A 26,638-nucleotide genomic window follows, 5' to 3' on the forward strand; every position below is an offset into this window, starting at 1 on the left:
GTAGCAACGGCTCTACCCAGGCTACTTGACGCCCTCTCAGGATTGGCGGTTGAATTTCCCAGACTTATGGTTCTGGGAGACTTTAATCTGCCTTCCCTGGGCAGTGCATCGGAGGTGGCCTGAGAGTTCATGGCTTCCATGACGGCCATGGACCTGACCCAAATTATTTAGGACCCGACACGAGGGGGGAAACACGCCTGATCTTATTTTTATCTCTGGGCAGTGGCTTAATGGGCTGGGTGGGGTTACTCCAACATCTCAACCCCTTTCATGGACAGACCATTATCTCCTGCGGTTGGGCCTCCGTCACATCACCCCCCCACTGTCAGGAGGCGGAACCGACCAGATGGTTCCGCCCCAGGCACCTGATGGACCCAGATAAGTTCCAGATGGCGCTTGGATTGATTCCTACCTCCCTCTCCCACAGCCCGGTCGAGTCCTTAGTTAATGCCTGGCAACAGGCTGCTTCGGAGGCTCTCGACCGCGTTGTGCCTTTGCGTCCTCTGACCCGGCGCAGGTCCCGACTCGCTCCTTGGTTCTCCAAGGACCTGCGGGAGATGAAACGCCGGAGAAGGGGCCTAGAGAGCATTTGGAGAACCAGTCGGTCCGAGTCTGACCAAACACAGTTAAGATCCTTTTCTAGATCTTATCTTGTGGCAATGGAGGTGGCAAAGCGTGCTTACTTCACCACCCTCATTGCGTCCGCAGATAACCACCCGACCGCCCTGTTTAGAGTGGTCCGCTCCCTTTTAAATCAAGGGACGGGAGAGGACCCCTTACGAGGACGAGCTGAGGAATTTAGTAAATATCTGGTGGACAAAATTGCTCAGATTCGGGCTGGTCTGGACTCTGACTGGGCAGTATCTGACGAGAGGAAAACGATGAGTTTGGCCGAGAACATTTGGGAAGAGTTTGATCCTGTGACTCCGGATGAAGTGGACAGGATCATGGGGAAATTAAGTGCCGCCACGTGTTTGTTGGACCCGTGTCCCTCCTGGCTGGTCTATGCGTCTCGGGAGGTTACACGAGGCTGGCTCCTAGCAGTTATCAATGCCTCACTGAGTGAAGGGTACTTCCCTGCCGCCTTGAAAGAGGCGGTGGTAAGGCCCCTCCTTGAGAAACCTGCATTGGATCCAGCTATTTTAAACAACTTTCGTCCTGTCTCCAACCTTCGCTTTCTTGCAAAGGTCGTTGAGAGCGTGGTGGCACGGCAGCTCCCTTTGGTCCTGGAGGAAACTGAGTATCTGGATCCGTACCAATCGGGTTTCAGGCCCGGGTATAGCACGGAGACGGCATTGGTCGCGCTGGTGAATGATCTCTGGCGGGCCCGAGATAGGGGTTATTCCTCTGTCCTGGTCCTATTAGATCTCTCAGCGGCTTTTGATACCATCGACCACGGTATCTTGCTGCGTCATCTTGAGGAGTTGGGAGTGGGAGGCACCGTTCTGCGGTGGTTCTCCTACCTCTCGGGCCGTTCGCAGACTGTGTTGGCAGGGGGCAGAGGTCAACCCCTAGGCCCCTTACTTGTGGGGTGCCTCAGGGGTCGGTGCTCTCGCCCCTCCTGTTCAACATCTATATGAAGCCACTGGGAGAGATCATCCGTGGCTTCGGGGTGAAGTATCATCAATATGCTGATGATACCCAGCTTTTCATCTCCACCCCGAACCAACCCAGTGATGCCCTCGATGTGATGTCCCGTTGCCTGGAAGCGGTACAGATTTGGATGGGAAAGAACAGGCTCCGGCTCAACCCGGCCAAGACTGAGTGGCTTTATGTACCAACATCTTGTTTAGTCCAAGAGGTTCCATCTTTGATTATAGGAGGAGAGATGTTACCTCCCATTGATAGAGCACGCAATCTAGGCGTCCTCCTAGATTCACGACTCAGTTTTGAAGATCATATTGGAGTCGTGGCTAGGGGGGCATTTGCCCAGATTCGCCTGGTACACCAGTTGTGCCCCTTTCTGGACCGAGATGCCCTACGTACAGTCACCCACGCACTCGTTACCTCCCGTATAGACTACTGCAATGCTCTCTTCATGGGGCTGCCCTTGAAGACCACCCGGAGGCTTCAGCTGGTGCAGAGTGCGGCTGCACGGGTAGTGATGGGAGCACCCCGATACTCCCATATTACACCCCTCCTGCGTGAGCTGCATTGGTTACCGGTTGCCCTCCGGGTGAGATTTAAGGTGCTGGTACTTACCTTTAAAGCCCTACATGGCTTAGGCCCAGGATACTTGCAGGACCATCTGCTGCCGGGAACGAATTCCCATCGCCCAGTATGCTCACACAGAGAAGGCCTCCTCAGGGTACCGTCGGCTAGACAATGTCGGCTGGCGACCCCCAGGGGAAGGGCCTTCTCTGTGGGAGCGCCAGCCCTGTGGAACCAGCTCCCCCCTGTTATTGTTGTTAGCTGCCCTGAGTCCTTCGGGAGATAGGGCGGGATATAAGTCCCATTAATTAATTAATAATATATATGCAATGGATGGAAACTAGTCAAGGAGAGAAGCAACCTAGAACTAAGGAGAAACTTCCTGACAGTTACAACAATTAACCAGTGGAACAACCTGCCTCCAGAAGTGGTGAATGCTCCAACACTGGAAGTTTTTAAGAAGAGGCTGGACAGCCATTTGTCTGAAATGGTATAGGGTTTCCCGCCCGAGCAGGGGGTTGGACTAGATGACCTCCAAGGTCCCTTCCAACTTTTATTATTCTTATTCTTATTATCCTCATCATCATCAACCACATCGCTTAGCAAATAGTCCCAATTATTATTGGTCCCAATTATTGTTGTAAATCAAGGACAATCTACTTTAAAGTACACTGTCACCTAGAACAGTTTCCCAGTCTTAGAGTAGTCCCATTTTGCTACAATTTAGACTTAGTTTATGCTTGTACATACAAACGTCTGCTAAAGGAAAGATGTCAATAAAATGTGGATGGAAATTATTCTTGTTGTTTTTCCATATATGTTAAAATACACTATGGAAGATCTCTTAATCCTCCAGCAGATTTGTGAGAAGGACCTAGATTTCTGCAATAAAGAGAGGAGATCCCTTACAGGATATCAGTGACAGATCTCAAAGCACTGTTGAATGTTACCTAGTTCTGCTTGATTTTTTTTTTCTTACGGTCAGTTGCCATAATTATTTATAGCCGTCTATTCATCTTTGGGATTGCGCAATGGCTCAGCAAGTTAAGACACTGGGCTTGTCAGCTGGATTTGAGACCTGAGTGCCACATGATGGGGTGAGCTCCTGTTCCTTGCCCCAGCTCCTGCCAACCCAGTAGTTTGAAAGCATGCAAATGCAAGTAGATAAACAGGTACCACTTTGGTGGGAAGGTTACTACATTCTGCATTTTTATGCTTGCCACATGATGATGGAAGCTTCTCTCAGACAATGTAGTCTCCCTCAGCTGAAAATCAGAAATGAGCATTGCCCCCTTGAGTCAGTCACGGCTGAACTTGGGAAACCTTTAATTCCTCTTTGTAGTGTTCCTAGAAAGTATCAGTGCTATTGTCAGATATAATATTTCTAGATTCAGACTGATGTACGTAGAAAACATGTAGGAAAGAAATGGGATTGGACATACAAATCTTCCAAAATGGATGGTTAATTTCCTTTAGATTGCATTCCCTGCCCTTGGTGCTGAAATGCAACACATTTCATGTCACATTATGTCAAGTTAAACGGTTGTACTTTTAAAAGTTGAGTGCTACAGCGGGAAAAACAAATTTACTTTGCTATGGTAATTTTTATACTTTAGTTTTCAAAATCATGCTTTCATCTATAATTTTCTTTTTAGAATAGAATAGAGCTGGAAGGGACCTTGGAGGTCTGCTAGTCCAGCCCCCTGCTCAAGCAGGAGAACCTATACAGGTTCTCAGAAAGGTGAACGTCTAGTCTCTTCTTATCAAGGCAGTTTTGGACAGATCACTTATATTTTGAAGTGGGAAAATAGGTTGTATAGTCTTATGCATTCATGTTAAATATTTTAAGTTTATATTTTAGCTATTCTGATGATATATCCATTTATGATGTATTTGGAAGATAAATTGTAGATTGAAGATACATAAAGACATACATTTAGTAATACATTTTGTCTAGCTTGTTAGATTCTGTATCTTATATTTTTATTTCTAGATGGCGATAGCATATTTAAAAATAACTTTCAAGCTGTTTATTTCATGGAATTTGTACTTAAATGTTGACTTACTCTCAGCGTTCTCAAAGATTCAGTTACATTTAACTTATATTTGTGCACAGCAAATAAAACAAATGTGCTGTATAAAGGTCATGCTCTAATCCAAATAGCCAGCTATGTATTATATGAATTATATTTTGGTTGAACCTGCCTAGCATTCATCTTTTTTCAAACATTTACTTGATTCTGATTCTAAATAGTTTTGAACATTTTTGAATTTATAATGCAGTTTTATACTATTTTTTTCTTCCGTATCATAGGAAAGATGATAAAGACTATGCTCTGAAGCAAATAGAAGGTACTGGGATTTCCATGTCTGCATGCAGAGAAATAGCTGTAAGTAACTTCGGTTCAAAACTAGTGTTCATATTAACATTAATTCATTTACTGTGGTATTGTACATCTTGCACCTCAGCCCATAAATGTGTTTGGACAGAAAGAGTGTTTAAACTAGATCATAAAGCCTTGGTGGAGCAGTGGGCTAATGCCTCCTTAAGTAACACCAGCTGCCTGCAATTAGTGCAGGTTCGCATCCCACCAGGCTCAAGGTTGACTCAGCCTTCCATCCTTCCGAGGTAGGTAAAATGAGGACCCAGATTGTTGGGGGCAATTAAGCTGACTTTGTAAAAATGCCGCTTGGGTGTGTGTGTGAAAGCCCTAATAAGCAGGCATATACATAGAATGAAGGCTACTGCTAAGCTTGTAAGCCACCCTGAGTCTTTGGAGAAGGGCGGGATATAAATGGAATTAAAATAAAATAAAATAAATAAATAAAGTAGATCATAACGCTATTTCTATTTTAGGAGTACAACAGTTCATTTAGTGACTGTTCAAAGTGATAATGGCACTGAAAAAAGTGACTTAATGACCATTTTTTACAGTTACGACCTTTGCAGCATTCCCGTGATCTTGTGATCAAAATTTGGATGCTTGGCACCTGGTTCATATTTATGACCATTGCTGTATCTCAAGGTCATGCGATCATCTTTTGCAACCTTCTGTCAAGCAAAGTCAATGGGGAAACCAGATTCACTTAACCAGATTACTCACTTATCGGCTGTAGTGATTCACTTAATTGAGGCAAAAAAGGTTGTAAAATGAGGCAAAACTCACTTAACAAATGTCTCACTTAACAGCAGAAATTTTGGGCTCAAATGTGGTCCTAAATCAAGGGCTATCCATAGTAGCAAACTATAACAATTGGTAAATTGTCGTTAAAGTACAATGGTCAGTATTTGTATCTTAAGAGATTTTCAAAATAAGCTTAGGATAAAATTAATTTCATAATTCAACATCAGTTGAGTTGTAATTGGAGTCAATTACATAAATAGATGGTGAATGTAAAAAACTAGTAGCGAGGGCAAACACAGATTGTGAATTTAATTAATGTAAGATACTTTTACTTGAGTTAAAAGTAGTAAAATTGTATTATGTCAAAAACCTCTTAATCTTCATGTTTAAGATCAAGCTGTTTCTTACGGTAGGTACTTTATCATCATTCCTCTGTTTCCTTAGATTACCTTTGAATAGATGTGAACAGGATCATAAGTATAATAGAAGGAATATTACTCTTATGTAATTTTCTGTTTGTAAATTGCCCTACTTTGTTTTCCCTTGGTTACAGAATAAAATAAGAACAAAGGAAAAAAGTAAACAGGTTTATCTGTAAATATGACTTTACCACTGAACAAAGAACAAGTGGAGGAATGGGCTTTTAGTATATAAATGATTATAGGGCTTTTGTGAGGCTCTGTTCGTATCACTGTGTTGCCATAATTTTAAAATAAAATGTATGAAAAATCATACGTATTTTCTTACAGGGTTATTTTTCAAAAGAGACCTTTTAAACGTGCTAAGTCTGGCGTTTCAGTTATGAAGCATTCAGTAGTAATCTTAAATCTTTTAGCTTAATGTTACTATTTTTGTAAATCCATTTTTATAAGGAACAAATTTGATTTTTCAGATATGGAGATAAACATTGACAATTGGACAAAAGAATAATTGTAAAGCATGACTTGTGATATAGAAAATAAATTATATATCTTTGTAGCCGAAATCCTACAGATTAAGAAAGAATAATACACTGAGCAATTTGTCAGACTCTTGAGATGGTTCTATGACTAACATGCATAATTTTAGAAGTCATAAAAGATCCAGGCATACAAAGTATATTCAGCTTACTTATATGTCATTTAATTTTAGGTTAAAGTTGCATCATTTTTAAAATTGTGGATGTTCCCTTCAGTTCAAATTTCAATAGTGTTATCTCCATCCTAAGGGAGATATGTTTGACTCAGCTGTTAGTCCAATTTAAAAACCTGGTAGGAATTCCTTCATTAAAAGGAATCCCACATTGCTTTTTTTTGTCCTTTGTGAATTAAAAGATTTCAGATTAAGCCTGAGAAACAAACTTATTTGTTTTAAAGTTATAAAAAGTATCAACAGTTTGTATTTTTGGTTTGTACATCTTTTTAGCGGATGGTATTTGTTTTACAGCTGTTGCGGGAACTCAAGCATCCAAATGTAATTTCTCTGCAAAAGGTGTTTCTATCTCATGCTGACAGAAAAGTATGGCTTCTCTTTGACTATGCAGAACATGATCTTTGGGTAAGAATGGTTATGGATTAGCCAATAAAATGGCAAGTGCAACTACAAATTGAAGCCCTTGGCATATTCATCAGAATTGTATGTCCTACTAAGTGGTAGAGCTTCAATCTGCAATTGCAACTCCTATTATGGACACCTCCCCATGTTGAGACTTCAAAATAACATAATTCTTAAATTTAAATGTGAAACTGAATTCTCGTCAGTTTTCCCCTAAACTTTTCAATGACAGCTGCTGAGCCCTAAACGTTGCTATAGCCAACATTTATAGTAAATACTTTAAATGTTGAGTATAAAAACAATGGAAAGGGTGCGATTCTAAATAAATAAGTTTGGATTAGGTCCGGTTTTCAAGTGCCTAGAAGTCCCCATTGCCATTCATTGCAATATCCATTGCAAAAAAAAAATGTAAGATACTTAAAGATTTCACAAGATGTTTTTTTAGATACACTTCTGTATTGGTACTGTGCAATGTAGCAGATAAGAAAATATTTTTTTCTTCCCTAAATTAACACAAGTTGGATAAAATAAATGGCAGCTCATTTGTGGGAGCGAGGAAAAAGGGAGATAAAATGTTTAAAATATTTCAGATTTTTAGACATGCTATGAAAGGCAAAAGTGCCTCATCAGATACATTACATGGCCATAACAATATCCTCATCTTCTAGTAGAGAAAATGGTTGTAGATCCATAAAAACATAGAACTATACCATTATTGAAAACATTGAACATATGTCACCTTATGAAATAAATTGTTTTAATCTCTTCTTTTCCTGCTATTTAATGTAATTATATCCATATCTTCTAGATGTCCATAAGGAATTTAGAAACAATTCTTTGAAAGTATTGTTGGAAAGGCTTATAGTTTGTAATGTGTGTTATACATACACACACACACACACACACACACACAAACATACAAATATAGCAAATTTAAGGACAAAATTGCTGAGTACAAAGTTAAATGAAAAGGAAGATTAACAGTTACAAAGTGATATACATAATTCTTGTTCTAATTTCAGAAATGCCAACTCAGTAATGAATGCAGTAGACATTTTGGCTATAATAAAACATTGAATCAAACTGTTTCCATGCTGATCAATCATGTTTGTTTTTTAGCACATAATAAAATTTCACAGAGCTTCTAAGGCAAACAAGAAGCCAGTTCAGTTGCCTCGGGGAATGGTGAAATCTCTATTATATCAGATCTTAGATGGCATTCATTATCTACATGCTAACTGGGTGTTACACAGGGATTTGGTAAGTAGATCTACAGTGGGGATTAGAAATCGATATAAGGCTTTTATCTAGTGATAATATTTTGCACAGTATATTACATATAAAGTATTAATAGTTTGTTTTCAAGTTTAACTTAGCAGGCATGTGTCTATTTGAATATGTGTTTTTATGTCATATCCTTTTTTTCAATATTTGGCAAGAGAAACAGCATAGCTGCTTTTGTATTCTTATTTTAAAAAACAAGACAAAACCTACTAGGTAAGGAGTAGGGCCGTATCAATATAACTTGCATATTTGACTTGTCAATTGCTTAAATTACATTTCTTACTTTTTGTGAATGCTTTTAAGAACACACGTTGCCTTATTGGAGTAATCCAAAAGTATGTCTAGGCTTTCCCTATCAGATTCTCCAGATGGGTTGACACTGCAGTTCTAGCATAATACACATTCTTGCTTTTGGCATGACTTAATTGGAACTAGGGCCTAATAGCCATTAGTATGGTATTCATACTTCGCTTTTTGTCTAAGCTAATGATCATTAGTGCATTTTATAGTATTAAGATTTTTTTTTGTGTCAGAAAAATGTTCTCCTTGCCTGGATCCGGCACAAATTGTCAGCAAGTGCAGCATCTAATCTGATTTTTTTTTAAAGAAAACCACACACTTAAATAGGTAGAGCTGCTTAGTACTTGGATAGTAGAAACTGGAAAATCCCAGGGTTGCAGGCTGGGTTGAAGAAAATTAATGGCAAATCACTCCTGTATTTAAAACTCTATGAAAATATCTGTGTGGTTACCAGAAGTCAACCTTAATTCAAAAAATACTTGTTCTTCCTTTGCTGCAAATCACTTTCACATTGCAACTCATTTCTATATTGTTTTCTTCAGTGCAGTCAATATTAGTGTAGGAAAATATATTTGCCCATCAAATTCCATATAGCGCACATGTATGAATGAGGATGCATGGTCTTTATGTTTGTAGAAATGTTTAGAATAACTCTATGGGAGAATGTTTTAAGTAAACAAATGCTCTAAAACCCAGGTTTGCTAAAGAACTCTTCAAAGTTAAAGAAAAAAATGCTTATTTTGGGGGCTATCTTCTTCAGAATCTGCCTGCTCTACACAATCCTAGATCAGTGTTTTTCAACCTTGGCAACTTTAAGATGTGTGGACTTCAATTCCCAGAATTCCCCAGCAAGCATGCTATCCTAGAACATTTGGAAATTAAAGTACACACATCGTAAAGTTGTGAAGGCTAAGAAACATTGATTTAGACAAAAAAGGGTACTGCAAGTGCCTATCTAGGGTGAGCAGGGTCAGGATCCAGAAAATGGTATTCTTATTGCCAGCCCCCCTCACCTTATAACAGCTATCCTCCTGAGATCATGTTAGGTTCTGCTGTTTTATTGTTTCAGAAGATGGTTAAAATAGTCCTTTTCCATGGGCCTCTCAGTGATGGAAATTCTTAGCTGAAGACAAATACATGGTTTTAAAGATGTTAATTTGATACTGATTTTATAAATGGGTTTATTTGCACCTTGCAGGGCATATAGTGTTGCTCAACTCAGTGGCATATAAATAATAGCTAATAAATAAAATACCTGACTTTTATGAAGAGCTTTTGGCACACTATTCTTGGAATTCATTCAAAGTTGCTTTTGAACTGAAGCCTACATTTTTGTTCTACTGCTACACGTTTTGTTTTGAATTTCATGTTCAAATAGTATGGAAAGGAGAAACGATTTCTTTCAAAATAATTTTTCTCTGTGCAGTTATTGTCACCCACACCCCCATTGAATAATAGAATAAATGGATGAATTTATTAGAACCTTGTAGGTCAGTTCTGAATATAGTGTAGATTAAGCAACTTGTTCTACTTACGGATGTTAGACTGTTCTGAAATGGATCAGCAGCCACAGTTCATCTAGATACCTCCATTGCATTTGACAAATATTGAATCAAGACAGGAAAAGCTATATTATCAGCATTGGTTCTCTACTTATCTACATGCTTGGAGATAAGCTCAAATTATATATGAATAGCTGCAAGGGAACTTGAAGACTTCATTATGATATAGTCCTGCAACTGCAGATTCGTTACTTTTCAGACTAGTATCCAACAGGCTAATCTGCATAAAAAGATAAACTTTAGAAATGATAAATCTACAGAACTGGGACACGGATGAGGACTGCCTACCTGCTAAGATCATTAGGGAGAGGTTTGCTGTGGTGGATCCAAGAGAGGGCTGGACTGGTACCAGAGTCCTGTAGCTGCAGCTCCTCTCTCCCAGTCAATTGTTGAATATAGTAGAGTAGACATCTCCACATGGTCTGTTCAATAAGAAGATGCTGGAGTGTTAATGTCTAGCAGAAGGATTTAGAGGGTGGAGCAGCCTTTCTTCACATGTGAGAGCTGTGAATGGTCTGTGTGCGCGTGTGTGCGCAGGCATGTGCGGGTTTGAGTGATGAGGTACAGTCCAGTGAGAGAAGCAGTATTTGACTGTAATTAGAAGATGAAGTGGATTCTTGATTGTCCATTGTTGCTAACTGCTAAGCAGAAGCACCTTAGGCAGCAAGACCTCATTTGGATTGTATATATGAGTTGGGAGTCAGACGTCGGGGCATGGATTTCTATGGACAGGGGAATGAGGAAGGCTCTGAAGGGATGGAAGCAAGCAGTAAAATCAAGGTAATGACAGGTAGAGAAAAATAGGATGGGAGAGATTGAGCCACAGATATTTTGTTTCTGTGACACATTCCAGTCTCTCATTCTCAACCCCAGGCCCCAGATGGCAGGCTGTCAAGGTCCTCGGCTGTTGACTAATAGTGGAAAATGCTAAATCAGTTTGTAATAAAGCCACCTTGATCCACAACTTGATTATTAACTGATGTAGCTAGACCAAGACCTGGTGGGGACAGGAGGGCAGGTTTCCTCTCTTTGAGATCTGGCTGGCTGGTTTCCAGGTCTGGTACTAGCCAAGATCCCAAGGAAGGGAATGTGAGTGACAGCCTTGGACCTTGGATGGAATGGGATTGTCTGGTCTACCTTCAGTTGGAATTCAGGCCAGGATTTGGGACTGAGTGGCCTTGATTGCACCTATGGGTGACCTCTGAAATAGTGCATCCATCCTGACTTGTCTTGACCTCTCAGAGGCATTTGATACCATCGATTATGGTATCCTTCTGGGTTGGCTTAAGAAATTGGAGATGAGTATCACTGTGTTGTATTGCTTCTCCTCTTTTCTCCAGATCAGTTTCAGTTGCTACTGATAGGTGAGAAGAGATCCAACCCATGCTCGGGGCTTAGTGCTCTCTCCTCTCCTATTTAATATCTACTTGAAGTCACTGGGTGAGATGATTCATCAGTTTGTGGTGAGATGTCATCAATATGCAGATTCCACCCAGCTTTATACCTCTACTCCAGGCCCTTGAGTGATGCTGTGGATGTCCTATCCCAATATCTAGAGCTGTTCAGACCTGGATGGGCAAAATAGCTCTAACTCAACCTTAGCAAGATGGAGTGGCTGTGGATATTTGGACCATCCAGAGACAGGATTCTTCCATGTCTAGTTCTGGATGAGACAGCACCATCCCAGACAGACGTGGTGCACAATCTGGAGGTCCTCCTCGACTCACAGCTCCTGCTTGAAAAGCAGGAGGCAGTTGTGGGAACCTTTGCACACTTTCGGGCAGTGTCCTATTCCTTGTCATCCAATCTTGTTTGTCTATATCAGACATGTCAAACACAAGGCCCGGGGGCCAGATCCGGCCCGCAAAGTGGTTTCATGTGGCCCGCGAAGCCATCCTGGAAACAATGAGGGAATGGCCCCCACTGCCTTGGCCCTGGCCCAGAGACCCTCCTTCTGCCAGAGACCCTCAGATCTGTCCCACTCCTGCCCAGGCCCCTATAGGCACCCTTGATGCAAATGATGTAGAGCTGGCCACGCCCACCTAGTAGGCCACGCCCACCCTGGCCATACCCACCCGGCCCCTTGAGGGCAACTGCAATGCTGATGCGGCCCTCAATGAAATTGAGTTTGACACCCCTGGTCTATATGTTAACTGAATAATAAACACAACCCATCTATTTATGTAACATTTTTCATACAAATAGATAATGAATCCTATGTGTTCATTCAAACCTCTACTATTTTGGATTTATAGATAAAACACACTAGGAGTGCATTTGAACCACTGGCTATATTCACTTTTTCTTTTGTTTGATCCCAAAATTCTCTATTCTGTGTTAACTCTTAGTGTCACTAAGTAAAGAGCAGTTGTAATGACTATACTGCAACTTGTGAGAGCATAATGATAAAGTTTCCTTCTTTAGTATTTACTGCTGATTACAGTTTTGCCAGATTATTGCCAGATAATGACAACAATAATGGTGGAAGGGACCTTGGAGGTCATCTAGCCCAACCCCCTGCTCAGGCAGGAAATCCTATACCATTTCAGACAAATGGCTGTCCAATCTCTTCTTAAAGACTTCCAGTATTGGAGCATTCACAGCTTCTGGAGGCAGGTTGTTCCACTGATTAATTGGCATCTTCCACGATTGAATATTTCAATAACTGATTCGGCTATTTACCCATTCAAAGGGCTTTTTGTCTGTTTATCAAAGAATATAAGCTATTCCATCATGAGAAGTGAAAAGTTAATGCAAGCATATGAGAGAGAAAGCCTTGTTTCCTCAACTTGCATAATGTTCATACCGGTAAACGATCTAAAAGTCAGAAATCTGATTTGTACTCTGCACCCTCTTACATCTATCCTTATATCTGTAAGGTAGAAGGGATAGAAAGGACATGATTGGCCCACAAGTACTTAAGTTTTGTTTTGTGTGGTGTGTTTTTTGAGTAAAATATTCATTCAGTACATGCTACTTTCTAGTGGGAAAATGTCTATGGAGATTCTCAAGTCATCCAGGTCATGGTTGTCTGAAAGGTGCTTTTTCAAAAGGCACCTGGAGTTTCTTGGCTTTTTTTTCTTTGCTTCTCATCCAAAAAGCTTCATAGGTTCTGCCAGGATGCTGGGAAGGATTCTAGTGGGAAGCAGTACAGTAGCGTTTGTTTCATGTTGTTTGGATTTTTCCCCCCCCTGGTTTATCACTTTTCTATTGTATGCCATCCAGAATCACTGTTAGAGAGTCGAGTTACACAGCTTTAGATTTATTAATTCTAAATATATAAATAAAATAGGGTGAACTGAATAAAGTCGTGATTCAGCGGATACGTTTGGCTTGCTACTTCTTGGTTCCTTCTACCTGTGGCAATAATTGAACGTAACAGATTCCTGTTTTATCATTTGGGTTTATAACTGCTTAGTAGGGGAAAACAAGTCAAGAATATTGTATTTTTGTTTAAGTTATTATTATTAGGTTTTTAATAATTTGAATGTATCTATGTTAAAGGGGAGTTAAAGCACATTATGAATTTGGTTAATTTTATAATGGATAATTTTAGTTAGAATATGATTATTATATCTATAACCCTGTATTCAGCTCTGGGAAGTGGGGGGGGAAGGGGGGTGGTTTGGGGTGGGTGGGTTTTGGGGATATGTATTGTAAAACTTTTTTGTAAAACTCTTTAATTAAAAAAAAGAATATTGAATTGCATACAATCCTAAACCAAGCAGTGTTTCTAGTTTGTCTTGCTGCTTCAGTTAGCACAAGAAATTGAATCTGCATGTGAAATGTGCAGACTATGTGCTAAATGTTTGAGAGAATCAAACTAGTGATTTAAATTATACCTAAACAGCTAATAGCAATCAGCTAATAGCAGTCAAATCTTGGATAATGTCTTATGTTCCTCCTTCTTACGTTTCTTAAAAAAAACAAAAACCTTCCACTGATCAATTTTCTATCGGGGATTGATATGTCTTGCAATGCAATAATAAGCAGCACTTAGAATAAAAGCTTAATACTCTTATGCTTTCTGTATAAAAATACTCTCACCTATAAATGAATTTCTTAAACCCTTTTGTATGAGTTGATCTGAAATGTGGGAATAATTACTACCTTACAAAGGTGTTAACCTTGTGATATTTTTTCACTGTCTAAAATATAACATAATATGCATTGCAGATTGTTCATAATTTACTACTGCAACTTGTGGACTTGAAGGCTTTATTTATTTTGAATAATAACCATTTCATTATTTTCAGAAAGAGTAAAACACAATCCCATTTGATTTATAATACAAAATACTAGCAAATAATGCAAAGAAGACTTTTCTGAAGGGTTCCTAACACAAGATTGTGGCATGGAAATATTTTATTAGCATTACAAAGTGCTGTCAAATTCAGCACTTGCAACTTGTAAAAATAATACAGTATGGAGAATTGATGGTAAAATATAGAAGGTGTACAAAAGCTTTCTATTCCTTTGTGCGTTTTTGGATTGTGGTGCTGCCTTTAAAAGAGTCCTATCCTTCCCAAATACCCTCCCAAGTATAGCATATTTTGGTTTGCTTTCCTAATAGTTTTCTATGAGATAAATGGGGAGTTAATACTTATGAAAGAGTTCCTACCAGTAAGAAATGTTGATCTTGATCCTAGTAGGCTTATGAATAGGACACCATAATAGCTCTCAAGAATTCATGTATAAATATATAATATACATTGTGATACATTTTATCATATAGTATATACCGGTATTATTATGAGTGATATAGTAATATATAATATAAAAGAGTGATAATATATAATGTAAGATGGACTGGGGGGTGGCATGATAGCCGTGTTCCAATATTTGAGGGGCTGCAACAAAGAAGAGGGGTCAACCTATTTTCCAAACAGTGGATGACAACGAATCAAGAAGAAAAGCAACCTAGAACTAAGGAGAAATTTCCTAACAGTGTGAACAATTAACCAGTGGACCACATGGTCTTCAGAAGTTGTGGGTACTCCATCATTGGAGGCTTTTAAGATACCTGGACAGCCACTTGTCTGGAATGGTATAGTGTCTCCTGCCTGAGCGGGGTGTGTGAGAGAGTGAATTAGAAGAACTCCAAGGTCCCTTCCAACTCTGTTATTCTGTTCTGTTCTGTTTAGCATGTAAGGAAAATGATAAGTCATTCGCAGTCATAAAATCAAGATAAGCTATCAGGGAGTGGATCACTTCAAGCCTGCTTAATCAACTTTACAAAAGCACAGCAGGGGTGGAACCATATGGCCCTTAGAGAATGCTGCTTCACAGGCAGGTGTAGCTACAAAAAAGGTGCTTCTCCTAAGTCCCATGAGATGACAGTGCTGTACAATTCTATCAGATCTTACTGCTAAGGCAAAAATATCAAGGGAACTGCAGTCCCAAAGGTAACCAGATCCTAAGCTATGAAAGACTTTATTGGTAACCATCAACATTTTGAATTGCACATTGAAGCCCTGTGGTAGCCAGGTGTTGTGCACAAGAGCAGAGATACTACATGGACAAAACGTGGAATGCCTACAGTTGTTTATACAACTGCATTTTAGTTCAATTGAAATTTCCAAGTGATCATCAAAGCTGCATTGGTTGCCAGTTGTCTTCCGGGTGAGATTCAAGGTACTAGTAATGGTGTTCAAAGCCCTACATGGCAGGGGTCCGGAGTACCTTAGGGAACACCTGCTGCCGGCATCAACTTCCCTCCGCCCTGTGCGTTCCCACAGAGAGGGCCTCCTCAGGGTGCCACCGGTCAGAGAATGTCGATTGGTGGCCCCCAGGGGGAGATCCTTCTCTGTGGGCGCCTCGGAGCTATGGAATCAGCTACCGGTCGAGCTCCGGACGGCGCCCGATCTTCGCTCCTTTCGCCGCGATCTAAAAACATACTTCTTCGAACAAGCCGGCCTGGCCTGATGGGGGATTGGTGGGGTTTTTATTGTCATTTTATTGGGGTTTTATTATGTATTAATTGTTTTTAATGGGCATTTATTTAATCATTTTTTAACTTTTGTAATTCTGTATTTTTATTCTTGCCCTGTTCACCGCCCTGAGTCCTTCGGGAGAAGGGCGGTATAGAAATATTATTAAATTAAATTAAAATTAAATTAAAGGTAGTATATTGCAGTTGTCCAAACTGGAACATGACATCCCAGTCCAGAAAAGGTTGTAATTCGAATGTAAGAGTGATTAGTGTAAAGATCCTCATGGCCATGGCCACCATCTGTTCATTAAGCGGGAGTCTCAGAGTGCCAGCTGGAAAAATGCAAACTGATCAGGAATTCAAGAAGATAAATCCCTTGAGACTGGAAGTACTTTGAAAGCAAACCACTCACTCTTTGTAGGCCTGAGCCTAAGCCTGCTCCTTTCCATCCATATACTTACAGCAATAGATAGAAGTTACGCAACATTGCCTGTTCATTTAGGGAATGACATGTAAAGCTCAGTGTCATCTGCATACTGGAAATAACCTATCCTGATGGATGATCTCACCTAGCAACCTCATGTTGACATTAAACTGTGAATCCCTGAATTAGCAAACGCCTTAAGCTACAACTCTCCACCTAGCAACACCAACTGGAAACCACTTCAGAAGAAGGAAGAGAACTGGTACAGTGCAGTGCTCCCACTTCAAGTCTCCATAGCTGCCCAGAAGGCTACGTTATTGGTGATATTATATTCTCCTGAGAAATCAAGTAGGACCAGGAGAATTAAACCCAATTTTGGCCCGACCAAAGCTCATCAAAGAGCCATCTGTTTTCTCCAGGTTCCTCTGGAGTTGCTGTACTACTTCCTTCGATATAACAAGTTTTGGCATCTAGCAATCAGGGAATACCATCATTCAAGGATAAATTAAATTATTTATTTATTTATTTATTTATTTATTTATTTATTTATTTATTTTATTGGATTTGTATACCGCCCTATTCCCATAGGACTCAGGGCGGTTTACAGGGCAGTTAAAACCATGAATACAAAAATAAAAACAATTAAAACAAATTAAATTCAAGCCCCAAGAGTAAATCTAAAACCTAGTTAAATTAACCCCACAGTCTGGACCAAATAGATCGAAGAGCCAAGTTTTCAGGTCCCGGCGAAATGAGCGAAGGTCGGGGGCAGTCCTAAGTTCTGTGGGTAGTTGGTTCCATAGGGCAGGCGCACCCACAGAGAACGCCCTTCCCCTGGGAATAACCCGCCGGCATTCATTAACCGGCGGTACCCTGAGAAGGCCCTCCCTGTGGGGGCGCACAGGACGATGGGAAGATGATGCCGGCAGCAGGTGTTCCCTTAGATATTCCGGACCCAAGCCATTTAGGGCTTACCATTTGAATTTGGTTCTTTTATTTATATATATATACATATAAGGGACGCGGTGGCTCAGTGGGTTAGGACGCTGAGCTTGTCGATCAGAAGGTCGGCAGTTTGGCGGGTCGAATCCCGAGTGCCGTGTAACAGAGTGAGCACCTGTTAGTCGTCCCAGCTTCTGCCAACCTAGCAGTTCGAAAGCACGTAAAAATGCAAGTAGAAAAATAGGGACCACCACGGTGGGAAGGTAACAGCGTTCCGTGCACCTTTGGCGTCTAGTCATGCCGGCCACATGACCACGGAGACGTCCTCGGACAAGCGCTGGCTCTTCGGCTTTGAAACGGAGATGAGCACTGGCCCCTAGAGTCGGAAACAACTAGCACGCATGTGCGGGGGAACCTTTACATATACATATGTGTGTGTGTGTATGTGTATGTGTGTGTATGTATATAATTGATTTTCTCATTTTACAATTGGGTATTTAAAAAGCATCATGATTGTTGATCAATAGTTCAATAGCATACATAAGTCTTTAGTATAAATCTCATATTACAACATCAAATATTTCCTCTTTTTCTATTAATATCTGCTATCTCCTATTGGTCTAGTACAATTCTTATTATTATCAACTAAATAAAAACATTTTTGTTACAGTTATCAATAATTTTTAGCTCATACATATCTTAATTGCATTTGCACTTAATCCTTGTATTTAATCTATTGTCCTGTTATTGCTTTTTTTCAGGCTTTAATTTCCCTTCAATATTCAAATTAACACTATTCTTTATGATTTCCAAGTATTTTATATTTAGGTGACCAAAGTTTCCCTTATCTCAACTTCTCCCTTTTTCCCTTTTCATAGCAAAGTTTAATATTCTGGTTACACATCTCACCTATTTGATTATTGTATTGCTCTGTTTTCTAAAAATTATCTATTTCCCACCATGTTAAACCATCTGATTAATAATACAATATCCCCTCTAATAGGTCAAAACCATTATAGGTGTTGTCTGGGTTAACCAATTGTTCAATAATATACATAAAATTTTAGTTTAAGTCTAATATAGAACATCAAATACATCCTCTCTCTTTCCAGTAATATCTATTATCTCATATTGGGCAAACAAAATACTTATTTTCAACTATATAGAAACATCTTTGTTATATTCAATAATTTTAAGCATGCAGATAGATAGATAGATAGATAGATAGATAGATAGATAGATAGATAGATAGATAGATAGATATTGTCTTTTCACTTAATATCCTTATATAAACAATGTCCTATTATTGCTTTTTCCACCCCAAACTTTAATTTCCCATCAATATTCAAGAAAAGACTATTATTTATGTTTTCCAAGTACTTTATGTTTAGATGAGCAAAAGTTTCCCTTATCTCAGCTTCTCCCTTTTTCCCTTTTCATACCAAAGTCTAATAGTCTAATTGGACATCTTACCTATTTAATTATAATGTTACTCTATTTTCTAAAAGTTATCTATTTTTCACCATATTCAACCATCTAATTAATAATATAATATCTCCTCTAATAGGTCAATGCCATTATTTTCTTCAGCCTTATTCTGGATTTTTTCCTTTGACAGCTAACCTTTCATGTCAGTGCCTTTGAATCATCAAATAGTTCTCCCTCTATTTTTATATATCTTATTTGGAATAAGAAAGACCATTTGGTTGAAGTTTTTTTGGAAGGACGAGCCCATTGGTATTCATTAAATCACCACCCTATTACTCCAATTGCCCACAATTGTCCTGATAGGTTTATCTTCCATTCAATCTGTTGTTCTTCCTTTTCCTCAAATATATTCTGATTTGTAAAAAGTTGTAAATTTGTAAAATTTAATTTGTAAAAAGTATGGTGTCGTTATTAAGTGCATTGTTGAATTATTTCTGAAGATAAACCCTAATTCTTGTATTGTCTATTTCTTATCCAAAATATACAGTCAGTACTGAATTTGAATTTAGAGATGTGGAAGAGAAAAATTAGTAAATAATTAGAAGCTGTGTTATTTTTTTCAGAATTATTCATTTCTAATCTAAATTAAACCTTTTGTACTCCAGGATTCAAATTTATGAAAACATTCTTAAATTTGTTAGGATGTATTTTAGAACCATTTTCATTAATTCCTCAGAAAAATCTTTTGATATGCAGCTAATGGAATTTTGTTGATCATAAATATATAAATTTAAAGAACCAAAAGTTTTTAGAGGACAGAAAATAACAGTCTTCTGATTGTTAATGACATATGTAAATCAGTTTTGCCATTGTTCTGTGAATGATAACCGGTAATAAATAACTGAGACTTCCATGTGCATTTCATTTGTTTATAATTCTCACTGATTATTTTTTTTCCTCATCCCAAGTTTACTTCTGGTGATTAAATAAATCTGATAGAAAGTAACATTTTATGCAATATCTGAAAACATACGGGGAAGTCATTTAGATATCACAAAACCTTTTGTTATTTTTATGTCTATTTACTCAAACATTTGTATCAATTGTTTTCTCTATTTTTAAAATGGAAGGAAAATCCATTTCTGTGACCTTAATGAAGATTATGCACAGAAATAATAAAAATGAGCAGCTCAAAAGAATTTTCCAACATATGAGATCATAAGATTGGTATGATGACAATGGTAGACACCAGCATTCAGACTTAAAAAAAAGTAAAGATAAAGCTTTTTTAACTTTAATATTTTACCTTTAGATATTTTTTATCCTTATAAAGAGATATGTTATTTCTACCAATAAAGGAGAATATTTGTTTCTCAGGGTTGAAATGAGGGGATCTTGATGCTTTCTAAGCTTGGTTGTTTACTTACAGATGTTTCATTATCTGAACTAGGGCTAGTATTGCTAGCACTGATAATGTTACCTAGTTTGGGTAATGAAACGTTTGCAAGAAAACAAGCTCCGGGAGCACCAAAGGCTGGTTATTTCTGCACAGATATATAGTAGAAAGGCATTCTACGTATTCTTCCTTGATTTCTTTATAATTATATCAGTCACTACTAGAGCTGCATAGTCTAATAGTGCCTTGTGATAATTACAACCATTCTTTTGATATTAGCACGCACCTGCAGTCTTCTTTGAATATCTGCATAAATATACAGTCATACATAATCCTTTTCAAATCTGTTGTATATCTTTTCCTATCAAAGGAAATTTTATTATTGTCGGATATTTTTGTAAATGTTCAATTGTTCATATGTATCTTAAAATTCATATGTTGCCATGTAGCTGCCTCACTGATATGACAATATTCATGCATGTTGAAATATTAGTGAATTTCAAGGGCTTGTATATTTTCCTGGCAGATTTCTCGAATGAACAGTAGTCATTTCTTTAAACCGATCTCAGAGATAAAAGTTTGAATTTACACCATTAGGACCAATATAATCCAATTATTACTGGTTTTTTATAGGTTTAGCAACATTTTAATAAGAAAATAGCAATTTAATATTGGCATAGCTCAGTAACATTTTAAAAGCAATTGCGCAAGTTGTTTACAAGAATTTCTAAAAATATTGTCAAAGAAAATTATTGGGCAAATAGATGAGATTAAAAAAACATTAAACAAACTCCATGAAATAAGCCTTTAAAATATCAAACTAGCACCCGTTTTTCTAAAAATGAAATATCTGCAGAGGCAAGGCACGGGTAGCACAATGCTCATTAGAGAGATTAATTTTAGAGTAACACATAGTTGTATATAAAATATTGTATAGTTAATATTTACATTGTTTCTTGGGAGGAAATGTACATTGCTTTTCTGTATTTGGCTAATGTTGGAAGTTGGAGGCAGGAGAAACATGTTTTTCTCTGTGTTCTGGAACATAGTTTCCCATCTGAGGAGCTATTGTGAGAACACAAAAGAGGTAAAAAAATTATCAAGGAAATTATTTGGCTGCTTACGTAGCCTTACAACAAACTAATAATGTACAGGCTTTATCACTTTTAACATTCCACTGCATTTTGATTTAAAATTGGAAAAGTAAAGCTAATTTCAGCCACAAATGTTTAGGTATACTTTGGTATATGTATTGTGTATTTATTTTTTTTTTCCACAGAAACCTGCTAATATTTTAGTTATGGGTGAAGGTCCTGAGCGAGGAAGAGTAAAAATTGGTATGTTTATATCTTTGATAAGTCCTAGTGTAGCATTTAAGACAGTATGTTCTAACAGTGCATAGGTCAATACTTATTATTAAAATCTACCAGATCACAGATCAAATGAAGAGAGGTAAAATGTTCACGTTGGACAACATTAGAGCAGGTTATAGGCTGGGAGAACCTAAACTGGGCTCTGCTTTCATTAAAAATGTTGTAATTTTCTTCAGTAATTTTAACATTTAATAATAAATTTAACAGTTGTATTTGGAAAAGTACTTATGCAAAGCTAAATTAATTCCTCAGTCATAGGAAACAGGAAAAACTATATTTTTAATAGGAAAAAACTGAAAATTGTATCTTTATTTCTGGTGAAACTATTTTTCATAATCTGGAAATTCTATATTCTATTTAAAAAGTTCTTTCAAGATATTAAAACAACATCTAATATAATAGTAAAACAACATGTTATAATCAAGCATATTATGACTGCATGTCAGTGTCCTGGGGACATATGCATCAGCAAATGCCTACTGTGCATTTGAATCTTTAAGCAGATATATCTAGACATTATTGCAGAACGTTTAAAGATATTTAATTTTCTCTAAATTCCTTTTCTAAGATGAATTTACATGGAATTAACATGATCTTCATTAGATGAGACTGTTGAACAGCAGTCTGCTAAAAATAGCTGGTTTTCTTTGAAACCAATGTATATTTCTGTTAGAAAGAAATAGAATTAGGCTAAAACTGAACACTCAGTCACTTAGATCTGTAAATAAATAATTATACTAACACAGATTTAAGTCCTCTTGTCAGTGAAACATGATGATCTAATAGCAGAGGACAGATGGCACTTTTAACATTAATTGCACTGATATTTGTTGCGATGCAGGTAACCTATCAAATATTATTTGAAAATTGACACCTTCTTTTCTTGCAAACATGAACGATTTACAACATTTTGAAAAATATTATTGCGCCCCCAAACAGTTACACATTACTATTGGATTTGAAAGAGCATTTCTTCCAATTCAGTTAAGTCATCCAATGCCAAACACAAAAGTGTGATAAAGCTGAGGATTGATAAACAATAATCATGTTGGTATTTTGCTGTTTAAAGTTTTTTTTAAAAAAAAATCAGATGTTTATATTCTGACACTATCCTTCTCTTTCTCCCCATTTTCCATGCAACCAAAGGTGGTCTGTCAACAGTTGCCTTTCTCAGCAGCTAATGTTCATTGTCTAATGCAGAACAGAATTAATTTTTAAAATAAAATATAATAGAAGTTTAAATAGAGTTCCATATAGCTAAACAAGCCTTCATATTATAGAGCAAATGAATGGGATTTTTTCTAATGAATATCCAAATATCTGGTACCTTCCTCCTGAAACATGCTTAGGTTTCATATTTTTAAAAAACTTTTGTTTGTTGTGTGCTCTATAATTACAACCTCCGATTCTCAGCTCTATTGGAATTTCTACTGAGAAATGCATTATATTTACATTTAAACACAGCAATATGCAAGTGATATATTTTACTAATCTGTAGCTGTTTAAATACACACAAGCATAGTTTATTTTAATATGATAAATCCATCACAGTAGAGAAGAATTAGGTAACTAAGTGAACACACCAGGAATTCAGAAATGTTTTCCTAGCTTAAGAAGAATCCTGTTACCCTTGAATAGTAGGTTTTATTAATTTGTTAGTTGCTTTATTGCCTTGGTTGCTATAAATTGAACTGTTTCTGTCAGGTTACTAATTTGATAAAAATATTTAGTCTTAACATGCATCAATATTTTTATATGTATTAAAATCATCTTACCATTTGCCAGTGATTCAGTTCCAGATTTCCAAATTTTCCAAGAACTGATCAGAATATGGGTGATATCCTGCATGACAAAGAGTTCATATTAGTGTGATTTAGTCATACAACACACACTGTACAATTCTTTCAAAATAGGTTCAATAGGTTCAGAAGTTAAATTATATAGAATTTCTGCCTTATTTGAACTCAAATCACTTTGTATTGAGCAACCTATATGTTAAAATTTAATTTCCCTCCTCATTTTACAGCTGACATGGGCTTTGCCCGACTATTTAATTCACCTTTGAAGCCTTTAGCTGATTTGGATCCAGTAGTTGTTACATTCTGGTATCGAGCTCCAGAATTACTGCTTGGAGCAAGACACTATACCAAAGCTATTGGTAAGTAGTGTGATTGTCATTGTTAAGTTAGGAATATTGTATTATTTAAATCTGACTCACTTATTTGCTATGCCATATCTTATACAGAGGGACGCGGTGGCTCAGTGGGTTAGGACATTGAGCTTGTCGATCAAAAGGTTGGCAGTTTGGCGGGTCGAATCCCGAGTGCTGCATAACAGAGTGAGCGCCTGTTACTCGTCCCAGCTTTTGCCAACCTAGCAGTTCGAAAGCACGTAAAAATGCAAGTAGAAAAATAGGGACCACTGTGGTGGGAAGGTAACAGCGTTCCGTGCGCCTTTGGCGTCTAGTCATGCCGACCACATGACCACGGAGACATCCTCGGACAAGCGCTGACTCTTTGGCTTTGAAACAGAGATGAGCACCGGTCTCTAGAGTTGGAAACAACTAGCACGCATGTGCGTGGGAACCTTTACCTTTATCTTATACAGACTTCTTTCAATTGCCTAAATGTGTTCTTCACACTTAATTAGCAAAAACCCTATTTAATTTGTTGATTATGTTCCATGTTTTGAAAATAAATGTCCCTAACGTTTAGCACTTAAATTGACTTGTATTATAGAACAAGGACAGGAGATTGTTGGCTTTGAATCCAGATTTAAGATCAAAGTGGTTCAAATCCACAAAAACTGGATGCTGATATTTAGTTTCCTCAGATTTCTAACCAATAGTAGTATGTTCCCTCAAATGCAGGTGAAAGTTACTTCATTGGGAATAGTGAAGGCAAAAACACCCTTGCTCCAATCATTCACGTTGGAGCCAATGGTTTGATTCTGATAGCCTGATTCCTGGAGCTAAAATAATATGTTTAGTTTTAATTACATTATTACTAAAAATTTCTATTACCAAGTGTTTTTGAATTCTAACCGATTTATCAAAAGAGGTAACTATAAATAAACACATGGCAGTATTGCTTATTTCTCTTCCCTTCCAAATATTGTTAGTGTAGGGATTTGTCTTTTTCATTATCTTTTTAACTGTGTGAAACTAAATGGTAACTGCCTTTTACCTGTTAGTTACCTTTAATTCAGTTCCACATTCACACAGCTTGGATTTTTTTCTGTCCTAAATAATCTGATGACATCTGGAACCCTACTTACAAACATAAATAGCACTGAAAATTCTTGGAGTTGGGTACTGCTCATTGCCTTGTCTATGAGAATTGTCATACTCATGCTCTCAGCCATAGACTCTTAATCCATAATTAGACTTCTTATCCTATGATTGCTAAGTTTACTGAAGAGATTCATTTAAAAAAATAAAATCTTGTCAAGCTTGTAATTATCCCCAGTCAGTTCAGTTTTGCATAGTAATGAATTATACCTAATTCTGTGAGTGAATGAAATCTGGCATAATAGATCTCTTTCCCCATACCGCTGTCCATTACAAAAGATTGAAGATCTTCTGAAGTAGTTTTGAGAATTTGCAAATAATAGAATATATATATTATTATATATGCAAATAGCTAAGGAAAGGAGGGAAGCGAAAGGCAAGGGAGAAAAACATAGATATGCCCAATTGAATGCAGAATTCCAGAGAATAGCTAGAAGAGATAAGAATGCCTTCTTAAATGAACAGTGCAAAGAAATAGAAGAAAACAATAGAATAGGGAGGACCAGAGATCTTTTCAAGAAAATTGGAGAGATGAAGGGAACGTTTAATGCAAAAATGGGCATGATAAAGGACCAAAATGGCAGGGACCTAACAGAGGCAGAAGAGATTAAGAAGAGGTGGCAAAATTACACAGAAGAACTATACAAGAATGAGCTTAATGTCCCTGATAATCACAATGAGGTGGTCACTGACCTCGAGCCAGACATCCTAGAATGTGAAGTGAAGTGGGCCTTAGAAAAGCTGAGCAACAACAAAGCTAGTGGAGGTGACAGTATTCCAGCTGAGCTATTCAAAATCTTAAAAGACAGTGCAGTAAAAGTGCTACACTCAATTTGCCAGCAAATTTGGAAAACTCAACAGTGGCCACAGGATTGGAAAAGATCAGTTTACATTCCAATTCCAAAGAAAGGCAGTGCCAAAGAATGTTCAAACTATCGCACCATTGCACTCATTTCTCATGCTAGTAAAGTCATGCTTAAAATCCTACAAGCTAGACTTCAGCAGTATGTGGATCGAGAACTACCAGAAGTACAGGCAGGATTTCGAAGAGGCAGAGGAACTAGAGATCAAATTGCCAACATACGCTGGATCATGGAGAAAGCTAGGGAGTTCCAGAAAAACATCTACTTCTGCTTCATTGACTATGCTAAAGCCTTTGATTGTGTGGATCATAACAAACTGTGGCAAGTTCTTAAAGAGATGGGAGTACCAGACCATCTTATTTGTCTCTTGAGAAACCTATATGCGGGTCAAGAAGCAACAGTGAGAACTGGACATGGAACCACTGATTGGTTCAAAATTGGGAAAGGAGTCCAGCAAGGCTGTATACTGTCGCCCTGCCTATTTAACTTATATGCAGAGCACATCATGAGAAAGGCAGGGCTAGATGAATCAAAAGTTGGAATTAAGATTGCCGGAAGAAATATCAACAACCTAAGATACGCAGATGATACCACTCTAATGGCAGAAAGTGAAGAAGAACTAAAGAGCCTCTTGTTGCGGGTGAAGAAGGAGAGTGCAAAACTTGGGTTGAAACTTAACATTAAGAAAACCAAGATCATGGCATCTGGCCCTCTCAATTCCTGGCAAATAGATGGGGAAGAAATGGAGGTAGTGACAGATTTTATTTTCCTGGGCTCCAAGATCACTGCAGATGGGGACTGTAGCCAAGAAATTAAAAGACGCTTGCTCCTGGGGAGGAAAGCCATGACAAATCTAGACAGCACACTAAAAAGCAGAGACATCACCCTGTCAACAAAAGTGCATATAGTCAAGGCTATGGTCTTCCCAGTTGCAATGTATGGCAGTGAAAGTTGGACCATAAGAAAGGCTGAGCGCCAAAGAATTGAGGCCTTTGAACTATGGTGCTGGAGAAGACTCCTGCGAGTCCCTTGGACT

General features: G+C 38.0%; 1 protein-coding gene across 3 annotated transcripts in view; it reads left to right on the forward strand.

The window, feature by feature from the left end:
- CDK8 (cyclin dependent kinase 8) overlaps nucleotides 1-26,638 on the forward strand; it is a 56,629-nt gene that overhangs the window by 10,339 nt on the left and 19,652 nt on the right. For 2 of the 3 annotated variants that reach the window (XM_081327923.1, XM_081327922.1), the window contains exons 2-6: nucleotides 4,466-4,541; nucleotides 6,702-6,812; nucleotides 7,929-8,069; nucleotides 21,357-21,414; nucleotides 23,477-23,608. In XM_081327923.1, coding sequence (XP_081184049.1) covers nucleotides 4,466-4,541; nucleotides 6,702-6,812; nucleotides 7,929-8,069; nucleotides 21,357-21,414; nucleotides 23,477-23,608 — 518 coding nt within the window. Of the gene's footprint in view, nucleotides 1-4,465; nucleotides 4,542-6,701; nucleotides 6,813-7,928; nucleotides 8,070-21,356; nucleotides 21,415-23,476; nucleotides 23,609-26,638 lie in introns of those variants that run through there. The other variant, XM_081327924.1, reaches the window with a different exon arrangement.

This window comes from Vipera berus, assembly GCF_964194415.1.
Source record: "Vipera berus genome assembly, chromosome: 4".
NCBI lineage: Eukaryota > Metazoa > Chordata > Lepidosauria > Squamata > Viperidae > Vipera > Vipera berus.